The sequence below is a fragment of the Macrobrachium rosenbergii genome, chromosome 42 (genome assembly GCF_040412425.1).
Source record: "Macrobrachium rosenbergii isolate ZJJX-2024 chromosome 42, ASM4041242v1, whole genome shotgun sequence".
NCBI lineage: Eukaryota > Metazoa > Arthropoda > Malacostraca > Decapoda > Palaemonidae > Macrobrachium > Macrobrachium rosenbergii.
Window position 1 is genome coordinate 24399857 of NC_089782.1, and position 22263 is coordinate 24422119.

The 22263-nt window shown below is 34.1% G+C and overlaps 2 protein-coding genes across 6 annotated transcripts in view; one reads left to right on the forward strand and one right to left on the reverse strand.

Annotated features, from left to right (window-relative positions):
* Positions 1-21021, forward strand: part of LOC136828060 (uncharacterized) — a 58593-nt gene extending 37572 nt beyond the window's left edge. For all 5 annotated transcript variants that reach the window (XM_067085765.1, XM_067085768.1, XM_067085763.1 and 2 more), the window contains 7 exons: positions 3031-3113; positions 5002-5108; positions 10624-10720; positions 13015-13238; positions 14884-15093; positions 16694-16854; positions 19790-21021. In XM_067085765.1, the coding sequence (XP_066941866.1) occupies positions 3031-3113; positions 5002-5067 (149 nt within the window). In that variant the 3' untranslated portion in view covers positions 5068-5108; positions 10624-10720; positions 13015-13238; ... (1 more) ...; positions 16694-16854; positions 19790-21021. The remainder of the gene's footprint in view (positions 1-3030; positions 3114-5001; positions 5109-10623; positions 10721-13014; positions 13239-14883; positions 15094-16693; positions 16855-19789) is intronic.
* LOC136828061 (putative E3 ubiquitin-protein ligase UBR7) overlaps positions 21005-22263 on the reverse strand; it is a 30612-nt gene continuing 29353 nt past the window's right edge. The window contains exon 10 of the mRNA XM_067085770.1: positions 21005-21322. Within this exon, the coding sequence (XP_066941871.1) occupies positions 21165-21322 (158 nt within the window). The 3' untranslated portion in view covers positions 21005-21164. The remainder of the gene's footprint in view (positions 21323-22263) is intronic.

A 22263-nucleotide genomic window follows, 5' to 3' on the forward strand; every position in this document is an offset into this window, starting at 1 on the left:
AACAGGCAGTAGTGTTCTGTTTATACCCTAACCTGATTTTAAAATCTTAGTTTTATGTTTGCGAATGATACTTAACCAGTCCTTTTGTCTGATGTGTACATAAAGGCATAAATAGTACTTTGTATTGTACAACTTAACTTTGCCCGCATTCTTCTGTATAAAGTTATTTTATTTTTAATGCTGCTTTCAGCAGCACGATTTACCTCTTAACATGGGTACCCTAAAATGTACTAGGACATCCCTGCCGTGGACTGAACACTTTTAGCACAGGTTGAAAATTAAGATCTGACGGAAATGTGAGTAGGCTATGGAAGGAGTGGATGTTGGCACTCAAAGCAGCAAAGTTAACCATAGTAAGAAATGGCACTGAAGATCATACATAGCTTGAGACCTGAGTTTATCAAAAACTTTGTCATGTGTGGAATGAAATAGAGGTGAAAGAAGTTTTAGCATGAGTTGGAAGTGGAGGAGGGAGGTAGATTGCAGCATGAAGGTGTAAGGAACAGAAGTTGTAGACAGCAAAACAGAAAGATTCGTACCAGGAGTAGCCAAAAGCCCCTCCAGCGAGGGAGACATCTGCAGAAGTGATACTTCCTCTGGAAAGTAGACAGCAGGTAGATACTGTCAAAGGTCTACTGTGTGGGCATGGAGTTCTGACATAGGGGGAGGTGGAAGTCTCATCCAAGATACTCATGACTTGACTCTTGCAGTTGTAGCACTGAGTCAAATCGTAGATTTGGGGTACGCACTTGTCACCTAAATGAAGAGCAGTGCAAATGGTGGTGCTCCTCCCAGGACAACATGAATGTGATGCAGGACTTACCATCCTTACACACACTGGTACATTGAAGCACAATAATATTGAACTATACTGTAAATGGTAAACAGAAAGATTTAATATAAACTACAGTAACAGAATTGTGTAATAAGCTGGGTTAGAACTGACAATGATATGTAACTGTTACTTGGGTAGCAAACACACAGTAAATATCGTTAAGCAACATTACTGTGCAAGCAGCCCATTATATTCAGCAAGCAAAACATGTGAACACAAAAACATCTAATAAAAAAAAGCAAATGTTTATCCCTGAAAACAATTCTGGTTCTAAAGTTAAATAATTGATGCAATTGAAAAAAATTGTAAATATAAGAGCATAGGCTACTCAAAGTAATAGCACAGCAATGTTGGTTGCTGATTGAACGGTAACATTGTGAAATACTCGCAATTGATTATGTTCCCTTAACATGTAAGATAAAAATGGAAAAAAATTCACTCTAAACTGTACGTTTGTTTGTTAATGGCATATAAAAGCACAGTGTAAACATATATCTTGGAGAGAACAGCAGCATATCCATTGGCCGTGTAATTGCAAAGGATTACAAACACACCACCAATGCAAAGACCAGAGTGTTTCCTGGGTATGCACATTGGACTCCTTCTTTAAAACACATTGCTTTGTGGCCCTGATTGCATTCCACACAGCCATATTTTCACTTAGGGGATTTTAATACTCATTGCTTGAGACTTCAAGGAACCTGTCACTATAAATATTGCATTGACAGTTATGTCATTGTAGAAGAATAGAAGAAAGGTGTTCTGATAAATAAAGAACAAAGGAAAGGTAACCTAGAAAAAGTAGCAGCATAGGGAATGGAGATTGCTTAACTTTGTAAAGCTGCTGATAATTTCAAATAATTACCACAACCCAGATTGTCATCACAGTCTTAACCATCTACACATCTGTTATCAGTGTCTGCTGCTTCATCTCCACTTTTACCCTCTGCTGCTGCATCAACACATTCATTTCTGCGCCCCACCTTTCCCTTCACTGTCTTTTGCCTCCCTCTACTGTCATCTGGCTCTTCATAATGATGAGAATGACTTGGAGAGTTTGAGATTTAGCCTACCCTTGCACTAGGAATTATTGAAGGTGAACAGGTATTATTTTGAGTGTCATTTGTGTGAATAATTCCATGAACCTTCACTTTGCCCTACACTGCATCAGAAGTTTCTGGAGTGGCACTAGATGGAAACCTGGCCGAACCAAGAATGAGCAAGCCATGGTTCAGATTGCAGAAGGTCCTTGCATCAAGACTTGTAAAGGAGAAGGATCCTTGACCACAGAATTTAAAGGATTCATAGATGAAGAAAAACAGAATAATCTATATATACAGACGAGAAACATGAATTCAGGGGACCCTTTCTATGCCTTATGATGAAAAAAGCCTTCACTTCCCTTGCCACCAATCTGACAGGTAAAGCAGGTGAGATCAGGATAACTGATGAGGCATAAAATAAACATATTAACAAGGCAGAGAAAAACCTCTTACACGAGTTTGTCAACAGACCAAGCTAGCTAATGCATGCCTAAACAAGTGTAAAACCAAAATGAGCGTAGTACATAAAACACCAAGACCCTAAAGTGGGAAAGCTAGACAGAGCTACCTAAATTACCCAACACTGTTTACCACTCAAAAGTTATCAGTACTGACTGAAGATAGCTAGGGGGTTGAAAGCCTGTTTGAACTAGAAAAAACTAAACCTAAGGTAACTAATATTAATACATGTGCATATCAACACTTACAGTTAGTGAAACAAAATGCTAGAATCCCAAAAGAAAATCCCTGAAGATTACAACTCTTCCTATCCCTAAGTTTAAACCTAGGCATAATGAAGGTAGCCCAAAAGAAGGCAAACCAAGAACTACCCTACTGTAGCCTACACCAAACCACTGACAGTACTGTACAGGAAAAAGGCAACTGGTTCAAACCTAAGGCCAGTGAAGCAAAAGCTGAGAAATGAAGAATGGTTCTTTTCTCAGTATGCATGGCTAAAGGCTGACTATCATTTTCCTTAATTATTTTTTCAGAGACTTTGGTCTTTGACTCTTTTCCAAGGCAAAAGGAAAATGCTAATTATAAGTGCAATAATCAGTTTGTGATGAAAATATCCAATAAATGAATTATTTATGTTATACTGTATGGGGATGCTTGCTTCATACCACCTTTTCTCATAAACCTCATATGTAGGTGTGTGCACAAGCAGACAAGATGACTGGAGGAATGCCAGTGAGGACAAGACCTTCAATTATATGCTGTCACAAGTCAGTTTGGTAAGATAGTTGGTCATCCCTTTGTGTCGGATGTTTTACCTTGTAATTTGTCATTAGTACTTGGTTTCATTAAGAAAATTGTATGTTAGATAATGTTGCCTCATAGTGTCTTAGAAGTAGATTTGTGTTTTTTGGAGTCTTAAAATAACTAAATATTTTATAAATGCAAAGTTTGTGTCAGTTTCTAAAAATGTTAGAGGCATTAGATAGAGAACATTTTTAGTTACAATGATGGCTATGCATCATTAGGGAAACAGTAACTTTGTTGTGTTGCCAGACTAGGATATTGCAAAGAGATAAATGTGGCAATCCTGTTAAAAAACAACAAAGTTTATTATAAATTTATCATAAATTCTCAAAACAGTCTATGTTGTTATTATCGATATTTTGATATGTCATTATTATCGTCTACACATTAATTTGAAGATTGTTTTGGTGATTTAGGATAACAAGGCGTTCATAGAGCAAATTCTTTGTAACCTTGGCTTCGATCAATTGGTGGTTGACAATTCCTGCCACCATTTCTCTTTGAATCATCTGTAACTTTCATTGAACATGGGTTTTTGTTCAGTTGCTAGACTCGAGAAATACCGCAAAGCATTTTTATTTGTTAGTTTTACCCTGATTTGCATACTTCCTTATAATATATCAATTTAACATAATTTATACATAAATGTTTTGATTTGCGGTAAGAATGTTTACAAAAAAACAAAGCTATTTAAACCAACTTTGAAAGTTCATAATTGTATATTGATAAATATAAATATGGTAATAACTTCTTTATTAATGTTTTTGTTGATTCTGTTGGTTATACATAAGTGATAACCTAATAAAGTTTTTTCATAGGCTTAGAAACCTTTTTTTTTCCCCTACTAGTTGGTGTGTCTTATAAGCCATCAAATACGGTAAAATGGGCAACTCAGAATTTGATATGTACCTACCATGGATTGTTTGGTGTGGTCATTATTTTCATCTCTGAACTAGATAAATTTTCAAATTTATACTTGATTTGCTTGAATGAAAAAAACGTTTCAACTGAAAGTTCATAATTTTTGATGTCGTTTACAGGTTTTATTATGTGACAGAATTTGCAGGCTAAAGTAGTGTGGAACTTTTATTCTCTGACTTTTAAATGCATACAAGATCCTAAGTACACAGGTTTTATTATGTACCTTAAATGCATTTAGTACCTTATCAGTAGAACTAAAAGGCAGTTAAAAACAGTACATTTATAAGGATTAGAACAGACTGAGGCTGTGCATGTGTGCAAAAGGAAGGGTGGATGCAGAAGTTAAGACTTACACAGTGAAAACAAAATTTTATCGGGAAGTATTCATTGACTAAAGCGCTTGCTTCCTTAGCTGAATGGATAAAAATCCAGTTGGCAAAATGAAAATTTTGTTGATAAAGCTTTAGCAAGTAGAATTCGTATGGTTAAATGATAATTTTTTGGAAGGCTAGGTATAAGGTTTAAAAATAATGATACCCTATAGTAATTTGAGATGTCAGAAAGTTGCTAAAAAGCAGAACCAAAATTTTAAGGCAACATAATTTTTAGTTTTGCTAGTTTTAAATTTCTGGAGGCTTTCACACAGCTACTAAACAGCTCCACTTTATGGAAGCTATTCTGAAATGAAATCAGAGGCTGGAGATTACAAGTGTAGGTCCAGAGTTCTTCCATGTAGTGTATTTGAATTATTAAGTAGTTTAGGTTTACCACTGAATTGAATTTATTAAATCTGATAAGTTCCTTGATCATCATAAAGGAAACTAAACCCATAATTTAGACTTTTTAGATGCCACCTTACAATTTGTGATTTGAGCAGTAAGGACACCTATTAAATTTCTCTGACAAGTATATTTTGATTATGAAAATGTTCATCTTAAGTTTGCAGGGAAGCAAAGGAACTTGGAAGGCAAAGCTGACAAAGTCAGTGGAACATCAGCATTGTGATGATGATGATGATTGTGAAACAGAGGGACAAATCTTGAATGGTAAGTGTTTTAGCAATAAACATATATTTTGTAGCTCACTTTGATCATCATGGTTTTGCGAAACATTCGGTTTTTATTATCTGTAAATAATTTAGCCATATCATCTAGTTGGGGTACTTACTCTCCTAGGGCTGGCAAATGAGATGTGGTATTACTGTATTAGCTAACTCGTCCAATTACAGAAGAACTCCTTGGTCTCAATAAAGTAATTTTTAGTAGATGTGTATCAAGTTGCTGTTAACAGATTATATTTGGTATGATTACTAAGTTAATATAGTTATTAACCTTTCTAGTTTGCTTCAGAATTTTTTAGCCAAAGTTTTTTTATATAAAATAATATTTTCTCCCAAACTCATTAGAGCGTACAGTACTTATGATACAAACATCCTGCATCCTAGCATAGTCAGTTTATCATAGCTAATGTTCTAGATGCTGCAAAAGTGTGGCAGTCAATTACTTTTCACCTAGGGATCCAGATGTACAGGCACAGGACTGTTGCTATTTTTTTTCTTTCTTGTCTCTTAAACAAAAGACTGATGTGTGTAGAGCATTTTAAGACAACAATTTGGGGTTAATTATAATTAGTTGGTTATAATTTTTTTTTTTCTCTTAGGAACTACAGGTAGGCATCGAGTTACGACAGGGTTAGGTTCTTGCGTGCATGCCGGAAGTAAAATTTTGACGTAAATCTGAATGTAATTCAGTCTACAGATGTACATAGGCTACCCCATAGCCTAACTCCTTTTACCTATGGCTTCCATGGTTTTATCACCATGAGTATATTTTTATACAGTAACTTTATTATCAAGTATTGCGTCATTCATTATGTACTGTTGACTAGACTCTTAGTATGTTGTTTTGAAGATATTTATTAAAAAGGTATTATTAATCTTGTTTTAAGAAATGTATTAAGAGGTTTTATTAACCCTTAAACGCCGAGCCTCTATTTACAAAAACGTCTCCCATATGCGGCGTTCGGGAGTTAGCGCCAAAGCGGAAAAAGGTTTTCAAAAAATCACAGCACGCTTAGTTTTAAGATTAAGAGTTCATTTTGGCTCCTTTTTGTCATTGCCTGAAGTTTAGTATACAACCATCAGAAATGAAAAAAAATATCATTATCATATATAAATATTGAAATATATGACAAGCAAAAAAAATTTTCATATATAATTTTATACAAATCGTCGCTGTGAGCAAAACGGTTAAAGCTAACAGGTTATTTTTTTTCTTTGTATTGTACACTAAATTGCGATGATTTTGGTATATAACAAATTGTAAAACGATCAAAGCAACACAGAAAATATTATCACAAAATGATGCATGAATTCATAACTTGTGGACATAAAAAAATGTTTTTCAAAAATTCACCATAAATCGAAATATTGTGCTAGAGACTTCCCTTTTGTTGAAAAAATGAAGCTTATTGATTGAATATTACTAGACTGTAAGTGTTTTAGCTTACAATTGTTAGTTTTCGACCATTTCGGTCGAGTTAAAGTTGACCGAAAGTCTAATTTTTCTGTTATCGTGATTTACATGGAAATATTTCAAAACTGATAAAGCTACAACCATGAATTATTTTTCTGTTGTATTGTACATGAAATTGCGCACATTTTCATATATAAAAGTTTATCACAACGACTAATATAAAACGGGTGCAAACATTACGACAACACGTGCGAAAAGAATTTCTGAGATGTTCGGCGGAAGTTACAGCGTGGATGTAAGAAAAAATGTTTTTCAAAAATTCACCATAAATCGAAATATTGTGCTAGAGACTTCCAATTTATTGCAAAATGAAGGTAAATGATTGAATATTACTAGAATGTAAGAGTTTTAGCTTACAATTGCGTTTTCAACCATTTTGGTCGAGTTAAAGTTGACCAAAGGTTGAAATTTTGGCAGTTATCGTAATTTATGTGAAAATATTTCAAAACTGATAAAGCTACAACCATGAGCTATTTTCTTTTGTATTCTACATGAAATTGCGCACATTTTCATATATAAAAGTTTATGTAACGACTAATGTAAAATGATCAAATATTACGACAACGTGTGAAAGAATTTCTGAGATGTTATCTTAGTTGCAGCGCAGCGTAAGGAATTTTTTTTTTTTTTTTTTTTTTTCTTCTTCTTCTTTCTTCTTCTTCTTCTTCTTCTTCTTCTTCTTCTTCTTCTTCTTCTTCTTCTTCTTCTTCTTCTTCTTCTTTCTTCTTCAGAAATTCACCATAAATGAAATGTGTGCTAGAGACTTCCAGTTTGTTGCAAAATGAGGCACATGATTTAATATTATTAGAATGTAAGAGTTTTTAGCTTATAATTGCGTTTTTGACCATTTCGGTCGAGTCAAAAGTTGACCGAGTTGAAATTTTAGCAGTCATCGTGATTTATATGAAAATATTTCCAAACTGATAAAAGCTACAACCATGGGTTGTATTTGCTGTATTTTACATGAAATTGCGCACATTTTCATATATAAAACTTTATGTAACAGCTAATATAAAACAGTGCAAAAATTACGACAAAATGCGAAAAAATTTCTGAAATTTTCAGCCGAGTTACAGTGGGCGTAAGGAAAAAGTTATTTTCAAAATTCACCATAAATTGAAATATTGTGCTAGAGACTTCCAATTTGTTGCAAATGAAGGTACATGATTGAATATTACTAGAATGTAAGAGTTTTAGCTTACAATTGCGTTTTTCGACCATTTCGGTCGAGTCAAAGTTGACTGAAGGTTGAAATTTTTGTAGTCGGCGTATGGTATGTCCGCGGCCCAACAGACAATTTTAGTCGGCGTATGATACGCCCAGTAGGCGTTTAAGGGTTAATCGTCTGTTTTAGTGTAATTATTGATTTCCCATTTTGCCTTGTAATATCACAGAAACCCTGTGTATGTAACTTACCCTGGGTTTACATCTACATGAGGCATTTCATCACGTATGACATCCTACACAAAGACATATTTAGTTTTTTTTTTTTTTTTTTCTGGGTATCATGCTTATATATTAACATACACAGGAGAATATTTTATCACTGTTGATATATTTCGTTTCACTAATTGATTTTCCATTTCATCTCAATGTTTTGTAACACTTCATGTTTACATGTTTACATCTACGTTTCATATGGTTCATTGGTAAGCCAGTGGTATCTGCACCCAAAATGAATCCAGTTTAACGTTATTTCTGTTGACTCTGATGAATATCACACCATAGTAATTCTGTACAGTATTTGAAAGTGCTTTATGATTACTTATCTGTAGACTGTTCTCAACCAATTACCATTTTATCATAATGTTACAAAATATTTCATGATGTTAGAGTATCACATGTGGAGCACATCAGTGCGATGATGTTTACTTTTTTGCATTTACTCTGGAGTTTTTTAACTTATATTTTAACAATGGTTATTAGCTCATAGTTTTTGCATGAGAAATGTAATATTTTATCTTTTTCTTTTACGAATACATCAAACATATCAACGAACTTTTTTGTTCTCTCCTGTTACCCAAACATTGTGCAGACTAAATCTTTTGAACCTTGTTGATAGTCATCACCTGCACATTCCTTAACAGATCTGAGACAAACTTCTAGCCTTTGCCTGAATGCCCGTAGGGGGTTAGTGCTGTCAGTGCACCTCACAGGGTGCACTGTAGGCATTACTAAAGGTTCTTTGCAGCCTCCCTTTGGCCCCTAGGTGCAACCCCTTTCATTCCTTTTACTGTACCACAATTCATATTCTCTTTCTTCCATCTAGCTATCCCTCCTCTCCTAATGATTATTTCATATTGCAACAGAGAGGTTTTTCTCCTGTTACGTGTACACCTTTGTAACCTTTTCTCTCAATTTTCCTTTCAACTCTGAATGACCTCAAAGGCCCCAGTGCTTGGCCTTTGGCCTAAACTCTTAATCTGGTCTTCTGTCCACATTTCATGGATTGGCCCTTGCCGTTGCTTCATGATTACAGTAGTGATCACTGAAGCAAAACCTTTTCACAGCTTCATGTATGTATTCTTGATCCTTAAGAATAATCGACACTGTTGAATGTGGAAGTTCTAGGTCACATGCTATTGTGCTTATTCTTTTTACTCCTTCATACTGATTAATCATTCACTTTCAATTCCAAGTTGACATTCTTTCTTTTCTTTTTGGGTGGCCAAATTGTTGATGATGAAAGTGCCCCTTATGTCAGCATACTACAGCTTCATAAAAACTTTGTAAACAGTAAATGAAGCGCAATTGAAAGCTATTGTTCTCAGGACTGATACTAGAACGAGATAGTGGTGAGAGAGAGAGAGAAAAATGATGCAGATGTGTGCGTGTGCATGCGTTTTACACTGTCCACAAACTATCAAACATGTTTGATTATACACTGCCACAGACTGCAGCTGGTGTACAATTAAATAAGTATGGATCAGAAATCTGTGGCATACTGTAAACATTTTAAATTGATGAATATCAAACTTTATCAATCCTTCCAACCTAGCCATATGTTCTTAAATTGTTAATTGTATGATCATACGCCATGCTGAATATAAATGTTTGATAGTGTGTGGCCTGCTTTACACAAATCATGGGGACTGCTACTTGTAAGCTCTGCCTGTTGCACAATGTATTGTAAATTTCTATTTTTTTTTTTCTTAATTTTTTTTTCATAAACGCAGATTGTCGTAAATTGCACCAGTCGTAAGTCGATGCCTATCTGTACAGGATTCACTGTTTAGGTGGTTATATAAAAAGAATTTTATACTAAACACACAGTAATGTAAACATTGTGGATGACATGTTCAAAGAGATGGAGGGATGGAGAAGAATACCCAAGTGCTCATAAAAATTAACCAAAAAATTGACATTTTTGGGTGGACAACCTTCAGGGAAAGAGATGAATTGGAATTTAGAAGGGTTGGAAACATTGGTTATTGAACGTGTTTGAAAGGTTTGCGGGAAGCAGTAGGTGGAGATAATTTTCTCCCGAAACCTTTGGCCAAGAGATGCAGTTGTATATTGTAAGAGTTCCTGAAGAATCCTGCACAGCACATTAAAGAATAAGGGAATGGTTATAGACAAACCTGGAGAGGTGTTAAGTCAGATAGAATGAGATTGCATTGTACAGGCAGTCCCCAGTTAACGGCGGGCTCGGTTAACAGCGATCCGGTTTTATGGGGCTTGTCTAGTGATGAAAATCTGCAATTTTGGGCGCCGAAAATCGCCGATATCCGCTTATCGGTGCCGAGCATCAGTATTGGCGTACATATGTAACAGAGGTGCCGATAACCGAAAATCGGGTTTTTCCGGTGCTGATAACCCCTGAAAATCGCCGAAATCGCCGATATTCGGTTAGCGGCGATTTTCGGTTATCATCACACCCTCAGAAACGGAACCCCACCGATAACCGGGGACTGCGTGTACTGTATTTTACATAGGCAATGCTAGTTTTTTTATTAAGATTATTATTGACAGCATATCAGTGTTTTTATACTGTATAGGCTATTTTTGTGAGTGTTTTTTATTACAGATTGTCCACACAGTTTGTCAGCAGAATTGGTTTATATTGCTTATGGTCCATCGGATGATTCTCTCTTCAAACCTATTGGTGTAGCAGAATTACCTGAGTAAGATTCCTCTTATTATTTGGTACATTGTTTAGCAATGGTGATAGTGTAAATGCAGGTGGATTGGTAAAAAAATGCAAGTTGCAAATCACCCTGTACCTTGGGGAAAAAATTGCAAGGTACATTTTTTGCCATTTTTGTAATTAACATGACAGGGTCTTGCTGACAAGAATTTACAATAAAATTTAGCCTCTACTGTGATTTTTAAAGGGATCAACAGTTTTCATAATATCTGATGAGCTCAACAGGATCACTGAGGTCCAAATCTGATGCAACTAAAAGTATTCATATTACAGTATTATTATTCAGAAGATGAACTCACTCATATGGAACAAGCCCACAGGGGCCATTGTCTTAAAATTCAAGCTTCCAAAGGAAATACAGAAGGAAGAGATCACTTATTAAAAAATTAAAAATAAATTAATAAATAAACAAAAATGTAAGTAAATTATTAAAATAAGGAGAATTGCATTAGGGTGGTAATGCATTGCAGCTTTGCTTGAACTTTGAAATTCCAATTGCACGACATCTTCAGGAAGATTATTCCATGGTCCAACTGTGTGAGGAATGAAAGACCTCTGGAACATGAGAAATTCGACAGCGAGGCATATTTACTGCATATTGGTGCTGCTATTCAGCTAATCTGGTTGCTCTCTGCAGGAAAAAGTGGGTCAGCGATCAATTGTGAATGTGAAAGATCTCTGTTAGAATGCATCGATGAAAAATTAACAAATGAGACCGTCCATCAATGGTACAGATCACAAGTCATAACTGCTAATATTAGGAAACAGAAACCTACCACCACGAACCACTCCATCTTAGAGAGATAAATCTAAGTTAAAATGTGTTACATTTTTTACTTAGTTTGCAGTCTCTCTTATGTACATTTTTAAACTTAGTTTGCAATCTCTCTTATGTTTTTAAACTCTTAGTTTGCATTCTCTCTATGGTTTATGCTTTCATTCTCATGATAATTGATGCATTAAATGCCTTAGCTTGCAGTCTGCCTGAAGTAAACTATGTTGTGTTTTCAGTGATAAAGCCTAGACAATCAAAAGGTATTCTGCTCCACTGATGATAAAATATCTACACATTATATTCCTTTAAGAAAACATAATAAAATATGATTTTGTAAATCAAATTAATTTTAAAGCATAAAATTTTACTTTTTAAATCCAATTAATTTTCTTATACAAGCCCTTTGCTTATAATAGTTAATGTTTGTAACGAACAAATGGCTTAGACAGGAGTCCCCTAGAGAAAGAGAAATACGACAGTAGTTCCTGCTGCACATCATTTATTGGAGTGTGGTATTCACCCCTGCACATATACTCCTACTGAACTACTAGCATTGGAGGTGCTACTGAGTAAAGTTAAAGCAAAAGCCATTATGTGCAGATTATGTACACATAGATCAGAAAAAACTGGACTACACAAGGTCATCCCAACCAGGGGAATTTTGTACATTATACTTCGTTTCAGTGTACAGTAAGGAATATAAAAATTTTTTTTTTTTTCCATGCATTCTAGCTTTTAAATTCAGCCATTACTTTGCTCTCTTCCCACATTGCTATCCAATTTCTTTGTCTTTCTCCAGGATACAGTACAACCTTGGTTTAAACTCCACCTTGTTATAGTGTTCTCATTAATGCTCATTACCATGGGATCGTTGAGTTTTCAGAGCCAGGTTGTTATTATCAGAATTATCTTAATGTATAAAATCTGAACTTGTATCTTTTCATGCAACTCAAATCCTTCCTAGTACAATTATGAGCTATATTTTTTTGTTAATTTGAAAATTTTTGTGTAGTATATTGAGTAAAATGACCACTGTATTGTATTTGTGGGACCCAAAGGTTTTTTTTGCATAAACCATGGAAGTGCAAACTCATTTTACCTATGTTGGTTGTCTGTACTCTTTAGGTGATATAACTTAGAGTTTGTCAAGGTTTGTGTTCAAGGAATACAAAATTTTAGTAGAAAAGTTTGTATAATTGACATTTTACTATGGGTCAGGTTTACCATTAAACCTGTCCAAAATTTTGTCTCATCTTCCAGCAATTCTGACTTTTTTTTTTTAAGGCAAATTTAAAGTAATTGTTGATAGTGAATGCTGTGGATAAGAAAGTGGATGAGACTTAACTTTTAATGAGATTGTAAGTGTGTTCGCTTAAATGTTTAAAGAAGTTATAGGGTGTTTGATATACAGTTTATGTCTGTAATCTATTATGTTTGTTGTAGCCCATGATTAGTTGTATTGCTTCCAAAATTTTTGAGGATGTTTTCTTTTTCAGTGGAAACGTGGTGGTGACTGATACATTTAATGATCGAATTGCCCTCTTTGATAGCAGTGGAGAGTTTATTAAATATTTCAGGACTCAAAGTATGCATCGACCCTCAGCTGTTGTTGCCCTTCAGAATGGTAGATATGCTGTTAAAGATTCACATAGCATCACCATATTTTCAAATGATGAGTGTTCTGATAACACTGTTCTGACTGGATTGAAGAACCCATATGGTAAGAGTAGTCTTCAGAATGGTCTTGTGAGAAATATTTAGCAAAATAAGCATAAAGAGTACTTTTTGATAATGATCTTGTTATTTTTAATCAGTGTAGGAATAGTGTACCCATTATTTTCAATAAAACTCTTGATTAAAGATCTGAAAGCATAAGTAGGCCTAATCAAATTGGTGAGTAAATAAATGTTGAGTACTGTGAAAGAGTATTGTGGATTTGTATGTGAATTCAAATTGTGATATTGATGACATTTTTTTGGATAATGTAGCCTTATTTCTTAAGTATTCTTGTTTTATTGCATAATCTATTTGCCCTCAACTTATATTTTTGATAGTGTTTATTGTCAAAACTGGAATTTTATTCTTGTAAAACAGTTTTAAAGAATTACATCCAAATCATAATTGAGGTGCTCACTGCCTAAATTTCACTTGTTATATTATATAAATTTTCTGTTAAAAGTAAAACTTTCCACTCCAACTAATAATGTATCAAATGGTATAGGCAAGTGCTAAAAATGACATTATTTAGGTGTTTTTTCCTATTAAAAATAGTAGTAAAATCAACCTCATAGCCCAAAGGTGCTTGCCCATAGAAAATTTTGAAACAGAAACACCACTCAGCAAGGGTTAGCTGGTGTATTGGCCATCAGGTGTGCCAATTCAAAGGGATTTTACTTGATATTAATTTTCTAAGTGTTTGCTGAGATTCATAGAAATTGTCTGATCTGCTTCATTCATAAAAAGCAGCATTATTATTCTCTTGTTAGAGAACAAAAACTTCAGTCTCTAAGTTTATGCAATTGCCATTTTAAAACTTACCATTTTTCATACTGTATTTAAAGAAAACATTGCAGTAAACCATCAGAGTTTGAATGAAATTTACACTGTTCTTTAGGTTATATATTTCGAGAAAATGCTGAAAGAGAACAGGACTGCTGTTTTCGTGATAACTGAAAGTGACAGGTAGAAAGCTGAATGTTTTTTAGTGAAAGTATGTCTTTTTATAAGATTAATTTTTTATCCTTGTGAGCAAATGATTATGAAAAAACTTTAGGCAATTTTTCAATCCTCTTTATTTGGAAATTGTGGTTTTATTATAGTCACCCTACCAAAATATCAGTGATTTCTTTGTATCCCCTAAGAAAACACTGATGTTATTGTAGGGTAGCTGAAGTACAATCACAATTTCCACCTATAAGCCTTAGCAATCAGTATCTTTATTATCAGATGTCTATGTTAGTACTGTATACCGTAACAAACCCAGAGGCATTACTTTTTAGCTTTTTCTGAATTCTGTAAGGTCTTTATCCCTCCATGTACCCATCAACTGGCTATTACAGCACTCTTTAGGTGGTATTAAAGGTTCTTAAGCATGTGTCTTTTGCCAGGCCTTTTACCTTTGATCTCTTCCCACCATCTTTTGAACTTTCATTTTCTTTCATTTTACCTGGCTCCATTTTTCATTTTTCATTTATGAAGCAAGGCCTTTGGGTCCTTTTTCATTTTTCATTTATGAAGCAAGGCCTTTGGGTGAGCTGTATAGAAATCTAGAAATGTGACTTGGTGGTCTCTTCAAAATGTGTTATAATGATGATAAACAACTATATGTTTGACATGAGTGAAATGTACATACATTTGTCCCATAGGTCTGACCCTGAATGGTGAAGGAGATCTTATGACGGTGCAGTCTCCAGTACCTGGGAGTGTGGAGGTATTGACCATCAGCCCAGAGTCTGGGAAGATTAAGAAACAGTTAAAAATAGAGCTGTGTTCTCAGTTAGAAGGTAAACGGCTTCTTAGTAAACCAAGGTTCATCAGTTATCAAAAGGGAGATAGACTTTTGATCGTAGACTTAGGTAAGTAAATCTAAAGAAAGGTAACTCCTCAGAAAAAGTAAGTGTACAAAAGGTTCAGCATAAACTAAGAAAAATATCAAGAGGTGTGCAAAAGATATACTGTATCATAAATTCTTAAAAAATATTTTTAAAATTATCTGAATTTGTATTCTCTAATGAGTTAAGTTTCATATGCTGGATACAATTTATATAGATCAAGCCATTTTGTTTTTTGTTACTGAAATTGCAATAGAGTACAAATACTACACTAATTTTTTATCTTTGTTTTTTACCATAAGATACAGGCAAGTTCTGCAAGTTCCTTAACCGCAGTATGAAATTATTAGTTCTTGTTCTTTTGTGAACACTTTTAAGTGAAGTTTCCTGTAGGAGCTTCATGGTATTCCCATTTTACTACCTAAACAACACTCGTAATTTCTCAGATTCCAAAAGCCTGGAAGGAACTGTAATTTTTACCCCCTGTTGAGTCTAATCCATTGTACAGTACTCTACCTTAATTTTTCTTTAGCCATGCTACCAAGACAAGCAACTAGATGGGCATTACAAAAGTAAAGGGTACCAGAAAGACTCATTAATGACAAGCTTTTACAGTCTAGAGTAAGACTGACAGGATTGTAGACCACTAACATTTTAGATAATGTTCTTTCCAATATAGACCAGCAACAAATCCATTTCTGCTTCTATAAATGGAGAAAGTTACCAGAGGGTGCAGAAGGAAAGACCCCAGGGAGCTACTGTTTGGAGTTGAACTATTGGTAATTGGTGTATTGGAGAAGAGATTCTAGAAATGTTAAAAAGATGGGTGTGGAATTGAGGGGAGAATTGAAAATCAATGTAAGCAAAACAGCTAATAGTGACTGGAAAGGAAGCTGAGGAAAAAGTATGGGGTTACTTGACGCTCAGGATTGCAAAATAGAAGAGATTTTCAAAGCGCTAATTGTGTATGACAGGTAAATGGGGAAGAAAGAGGAGCCACACCGTGTTGAGGTGGGATAGCAGGCATAGAAGATAGATAGCACATTACTGTTACCTTGGGGACATTTGTGGCTGTGAAATGCCTATCACAGAAGAGGAGCCTTGATAACATAGAATGAAGTTCCTGGGATACTCGTAAATAAAAGTATTCCATCAGCAAACGGCAAAAATTTTGGATCCATGTTTAAGAATAGTACTACTCCATAACAGACATGACCACTTACAAGATAGAGGATACTGTATTTTGAAGATTAGTAACTTCATATGCTAAGATTCATGGGTGAAGTGCTTTGGGAAGGTTATATTGTATTACGAGAAAGTTTCAGGGAGATGTGGTGGCCATTGCTAGAATACAGACTGAAGTTTCAAAGTGAAACGGTCAGTCATCAAAGTTTTAGATATTGGAGTACAGTGCTATCCTTTAGTAGGACTTAACCACCAGCAAGGATTAAAAAATCAAGTACAGTAAACAGGTCATGGATCAGATGGGAAGAAAGGCAGACAGTGCACAAGAAGGCATTGGAGTCAACTCTCTCTCATGTGTAACCTTTAAAGGAAAAATCTGAGGATTTATAGCATCATTCTGCACCTTCAGGTTGTCTTCAGTGTTTGTCTTTTCTTTCAGGCCTGAACTGCGTTGATGTTGTAGATATGAAAAGTGGCAAACTTTTGTTTGTCTTTGGAGAAAAAGGGAAACAGCCTGGCCAGTTTTCAGATCCATCAGGGATAGCTTGTGACATCGATGGATACATTTTAGTTGGAGATAGTCGCAATCACAGAGTGCAGGTTAGTTTACCAAGTTAATAAAGGGCCTAGATGATAGATTTAAAGGTTAACCCTTAAGGGACAGCATAATTTATCAATGTGCAGCACCCCAGACCGGGGAAACTTTGAGGTCGGCAAAATAAAAAAAAAAAAATCACATCAATGGAAAGAGAATGACACGTACATTCACACTGTGTAAATAAAAAAATTCTAAAAAATTTTCCCTACCTTCCACGAGAAGTTGAAAATGGCTATTTACAACCCCTTGTGGGGCCTGATTTACAAGACAATCGTAAATTTTACCAACTTACATATGTTTTTTCTAATAAATAAGCTTTTAGGATTTTGTAAAATTATTACTGCTCACACAATATCAAAACAGATAAGAAATAAAAGCAGTAACAAATTTTTTGCATATTTGTTGTAAAATATTCATGAAGTTTACGAGAAGGAAGATTCAGTAACTTTTTTACTTTTACATGCTTTTTCTAATATTTCTTTGCAATTTTTCTTTGTAAAATTACATTTACAACCGACATACTATCGAAAAGACAAAACAAAAACAACAGCAACCCCTTCGTATATTTACAAGCAGATTTATTAAAAAGACTGTGTGAGAGAGAGTTGGCAGTACCTTCCCCTTGAAGTCACAAGCACACTGGTACGGGCCTAGCTCTCACTTATGTATAAAAGTTGCCATTAGTGAATTTATAGCATGTAGAAGTTTGACACCTTTGCTGAATCATTATTACCATAACATTGGTGCGTAATTTGCTTCACACTGGAGCTAAATCCAATTCTCCACAAACCTGTTTTACTTCACACTCAAGCTCAATCCGTCCGCTAAGAGTTAAGAAAGTATTTTTTACCAAGATTACACATTAAAAAATTATAGAGCTTAATGTATACAATATTCCGTTTGTACTGGAAACAAAGACAATATCAGAAATGGATTCATACAGAATAGATAAATAGTGCAGTACAGTACTGTACTGTACTGCTGATTGGAATGTAGTTTTTTCAACACAACCCCATCAGTTGTATTTTGCTAGCATTCACAATACTGAACATCCCAATCTGTGTTCAGGACAGTACTTAATTTTATTTTATAGGTCATTTATGTATGCTAAAAATATTTCCAAGTCTTGAATAAAGGGAATGTTATTTGTTCTGTTGTTGCTTTTGGTTACAATGATTGCATCAATACTGAATTTTTGTTGCCTTGACCTTTTTTGTCATCATTCCTTAAGCAAAGGATAAAACAACAGTTGGATGGATAACTCTTAATTAATGACAGGGTTAGGGACTGAAAACCATATAACTCTATTTTGATTCCCACATTAGTAACGAAATGATTTTTTTCCATGTTAATTGTTTATAAATTATTTATTTTCTGTCATTGACTTTCATGCTTATATTATAACCACTAGCTTGGAAGAATTTTTTCATACACATATATTACTTGCCATTTGTTGATCTTTTTGTCAGCTTTATGCCTCTCCCTCCCCCATCAAAGAATATTCACAGCTTTTTTGTACAGCGAAGATGGCCTGAAAGACTGTAAGTGATAGGCAGTGTAATGCTGTCCAAAAATGTCAAACTTGATATTCAAATGTTTTACATCTTGATTGTCTCATTATGAAGTAGTCTAATATTGTAACACATTTGAACATGTTTAATATTTTGTACACAAATTATTTTAATACAGAGATGAATGTTGAAGTAGACACAATAGAATAGAATATAGAATTTAGGCCAAGCGCTGGGACCTATGAGGTCATTCAGCGCTGAAAGGGAAATTGAGAGGAAAGAAGGTTTGAAGGGTGTTACAGGAGGAAAACCTCGCAGTTGCACTGTGAATCAATTGTTAGGAGTAGGTGGAAAGTAAGGATAAAGAAAGAAAAATTATGAACAGATTGAAAGGGGTTGCAACTGTGGGCCAAAGGGATGCTGCAAAGAACCTCAAGTAATGCCTACCACACCAGGTGCACTGATGGCACTAACCCCCTATGGGGGAAAGCAGACAGTATCCAACCTAAGTCAGAGAAAGCCTCTGTATGTATGTTATTCACTGTAATTTAAGAACCAAAGTACAGTACTGCAAGTTGATTCATTCTTAAAAAGAAAAGTTGACCTGACAAGAATGTGTTGAGAATCAGATGAAATTTCCTGTTATTAAAATGTTATTATTAGTAATAGATTATTCAGTGCTTATGTTGTTGACTATATGACAAATAGAATGAGTACATTTATAGTACATTGTTTTTGCATTACTTTAATAACAAGCAGTTTTCACTGCTAGCATAGGCTACAGCAGTCACATTTGTCAGTGGAAATGGAATACCGTACACTCTGAAAATTTATTATTTCTTACTCAGTCATGTTCTCAAAAAAAAGATATGAATATGTAATTATTACATTTTTTGTTATTCTATGTAAAAATAATAGAATTAGTAACACTGTTGGCATTGTCCTTGGTTTTTTTTTTTTTGTGGGGGGGGGGCTTGTTTTCTTTGTGAATTTTGAGTTTCAGTATTTCCATTATTAAATTCATGTCTTGACATTTACTTTTTTCTCAGTTATTTAAATTTATTATTGAAAATACCCAGACGTACAACCAAAAACTTTTATATCATGGCTACATTAAAAAATCACAACCCCCATGATAAGGACTGAAATGCATTTTTAATTATACAGTAATGTATTGTTGCTTCATGATGGGTTATCAGAATGCAATCCTATCATAACTCTGGGGGCTTCTGTACAATGTTACTGATTGTTAGATGAAGGATTTAAAGTCTGGAAACATTCAACATCACAAACATTGATAAATTTTGTTGAAACAGCCGTGTTCTTATTTTCTATTTTGGCCTAAGTGAAATTTATATGGGTTTTGGTAAAACTGTTCTTTTAAATTACTTTTCAAGACACTAACAATATGTATTTGCCATTTCAGATTTTTAACTCTGATGGTAATTTTGTGTGTGTTTTGACTACAAACACCGAACTCTGTCGTCCTTCAGGAATGTGTTTGACATCTGATGGATATTTGTACATTCTCAATTATTGGGATAATTCACTTGCTAAGTACACTATACTAAACTAATTGTAATAGTGATTACGAAGAAGTTAAATAATTAGTTTTACAATTGCAAAAAGCCCTGCCCCAATGTCAGCTAATTAGCTTTTAATAATCCATGTCATAATTGCAAAGCATATTAAAATAATCATTTCGTAAGTGTCGACAACTTTGCGGATTCAACTTTGTTCCCCTCATGTGCTGAAGTCAAATCTTACATTTTTACAACAGCTAGTGGGTTTAGTTATTTGCTCATTGCTTTTTTTGTTGTTGATTTTGTAATATCACATACATGCTCTTGAGAATATAATCTTAAAAAGGACAAAATAGTGAATAAACTGCTATCATGATGGTGAATAATAATCTTAAATGAATATTTGTTTACTTAAACTTATATCTTTATTGAAGTACGTGAGAAGTAACTTGCATCTTTGTTAAGTTTGTGAAAAGTAACAAGTAACTTGCATCTTTTAGTTATTACAGTATTTAAGGGCACTGATGTATCCGTAGTGTTAATAGAAATCATTTACAATATGTTTGTGAAGTGTAACATTGAAATCTTGAGTTATTTATAATATACTTATAAGGACAAATGTCTTATTAGAACTAGTTCTAATAAGCTGCTTAAAATAAAAATTTCACTATCAGGTAAGACACTGGGCAGCAAGTTAAATTCTTTTGTTTTCTGAGTGTTTGTGCTCATGAATTCATAATGTGGCATTTATATTTTTGTTTGACTGGGCATAATGAAAAAGTTACTTGGACAAGGCGTATGTTTTTAAAGGAATAAGGATTTAGTCGCAAACAAAAGTTGTTTCAAGATTTTGTTTCTTTTATTCAATTATATCAGTTTCTCCCTTGTTTTCTCAAGTTTAATTTGAATCTTTCTTTAGAATCTGAAATCTAGGTCATTTACCCTGAACTTTTAGGTACATACCTTTGTAATGTTTGGAATTCTGTACATACATAGCCAATATTCAAACGTACTCAGGTCTTATTTTTCAGTGCACTTGAACTGTAGAATAATGGGATTAAAATGAGAAATTGAATATTTGAGACTATTTTACATAGGTGTAATTCAATAAATCTGTATTATAAATGCAAAGAAATTTTATTCTCTCAAAAAAATATAAAATACATTTCAAAACATAAGTCTTGAATTTCAGAGATAAAATTAATTTTTAAAAACTAAAGCAAATTTAAATAGCCACTGAACACAAATATTTTCCCTAATAACTCTGGCTAACAGTTTTCACTTGCAAAATTGCTGCACACAAGGGCCTGGACGTTGCTTTTTATTGGCCGCAAGCTGAGAGAAGAACTCTTTGATGTCTTCATCACGAACTACTTTCTTGTTTTCAGCAAACTTCCTCAAGTACTCTCTTAACGAAAAACTCAAGGTGTTGTATTCTTAAAGAAAAAGGAGAAAATGGTTAAAATAGTCAGAATGCATTAACTGTTACATTTTTCATTCCATTCAAAATTCTGAAACATTTATTTTGAAACACCTTATCCATCAGTTGTGATAAACAATACAGTACACCTTAATATAATCTGTATCTGATACCCATGGTAAATAACCTCCTGAACCCCAATGATCAGCTTATTGCACATACGGTAAAATGTACCAGCTCAGATTGTCAGCAAAAACTAGTAATAAGCAAACATATTCTAATATTGCTAAAAAAATATTATTTTTGGAGTGGCATTTTACTTATACTTTCATACCTTTAAGAATTAATTCCTAACATGCCCAATGCCTGAAAGTTTTGTTTCCGTGCTTTTATTTTCTATGAATATATTCTGTCCATGTGTTTCAATCTCATTAGTTTCTTATAGCAATAATTTTTTATTTACTGTTTACTTTTCTTATTTTTATGTGTCCATTTTCTTATGTCCATGTGATTCCTCTCTCTTCTCTCCCTATCCATGCATCAAAGAAGGTCAATGAGGAAAATTGGGTGTTTTGATATGATTCACAAGACACACCTATAGGCCTAGAGTGCTCAAGTGGAATGATCTTGAAAGGAATGCAGGAAAAATTAAGCTTGTACATACAAACTTAACACCTCTGTTAAAATTACCTCAGTCTATATATTTATGTATTTAACTGCATGGATTAAATATGGGCACTACATATTAAACAGGTTGAGAGAGTTGACCACAATTCTTTTCAGTCTGGCATCACGTAACTTACTGACAGGTAAAAACAGACACTTGAGAACAAAAAGTATTATGTATATTGATACATTAATAGGAAATTAATTAAAAATTACTTTGGTCATCATTTCTCATTAATACTGCGATGCTTGTCATCTCTTTAAATATTCAGTCCACAGCATGCACAACAA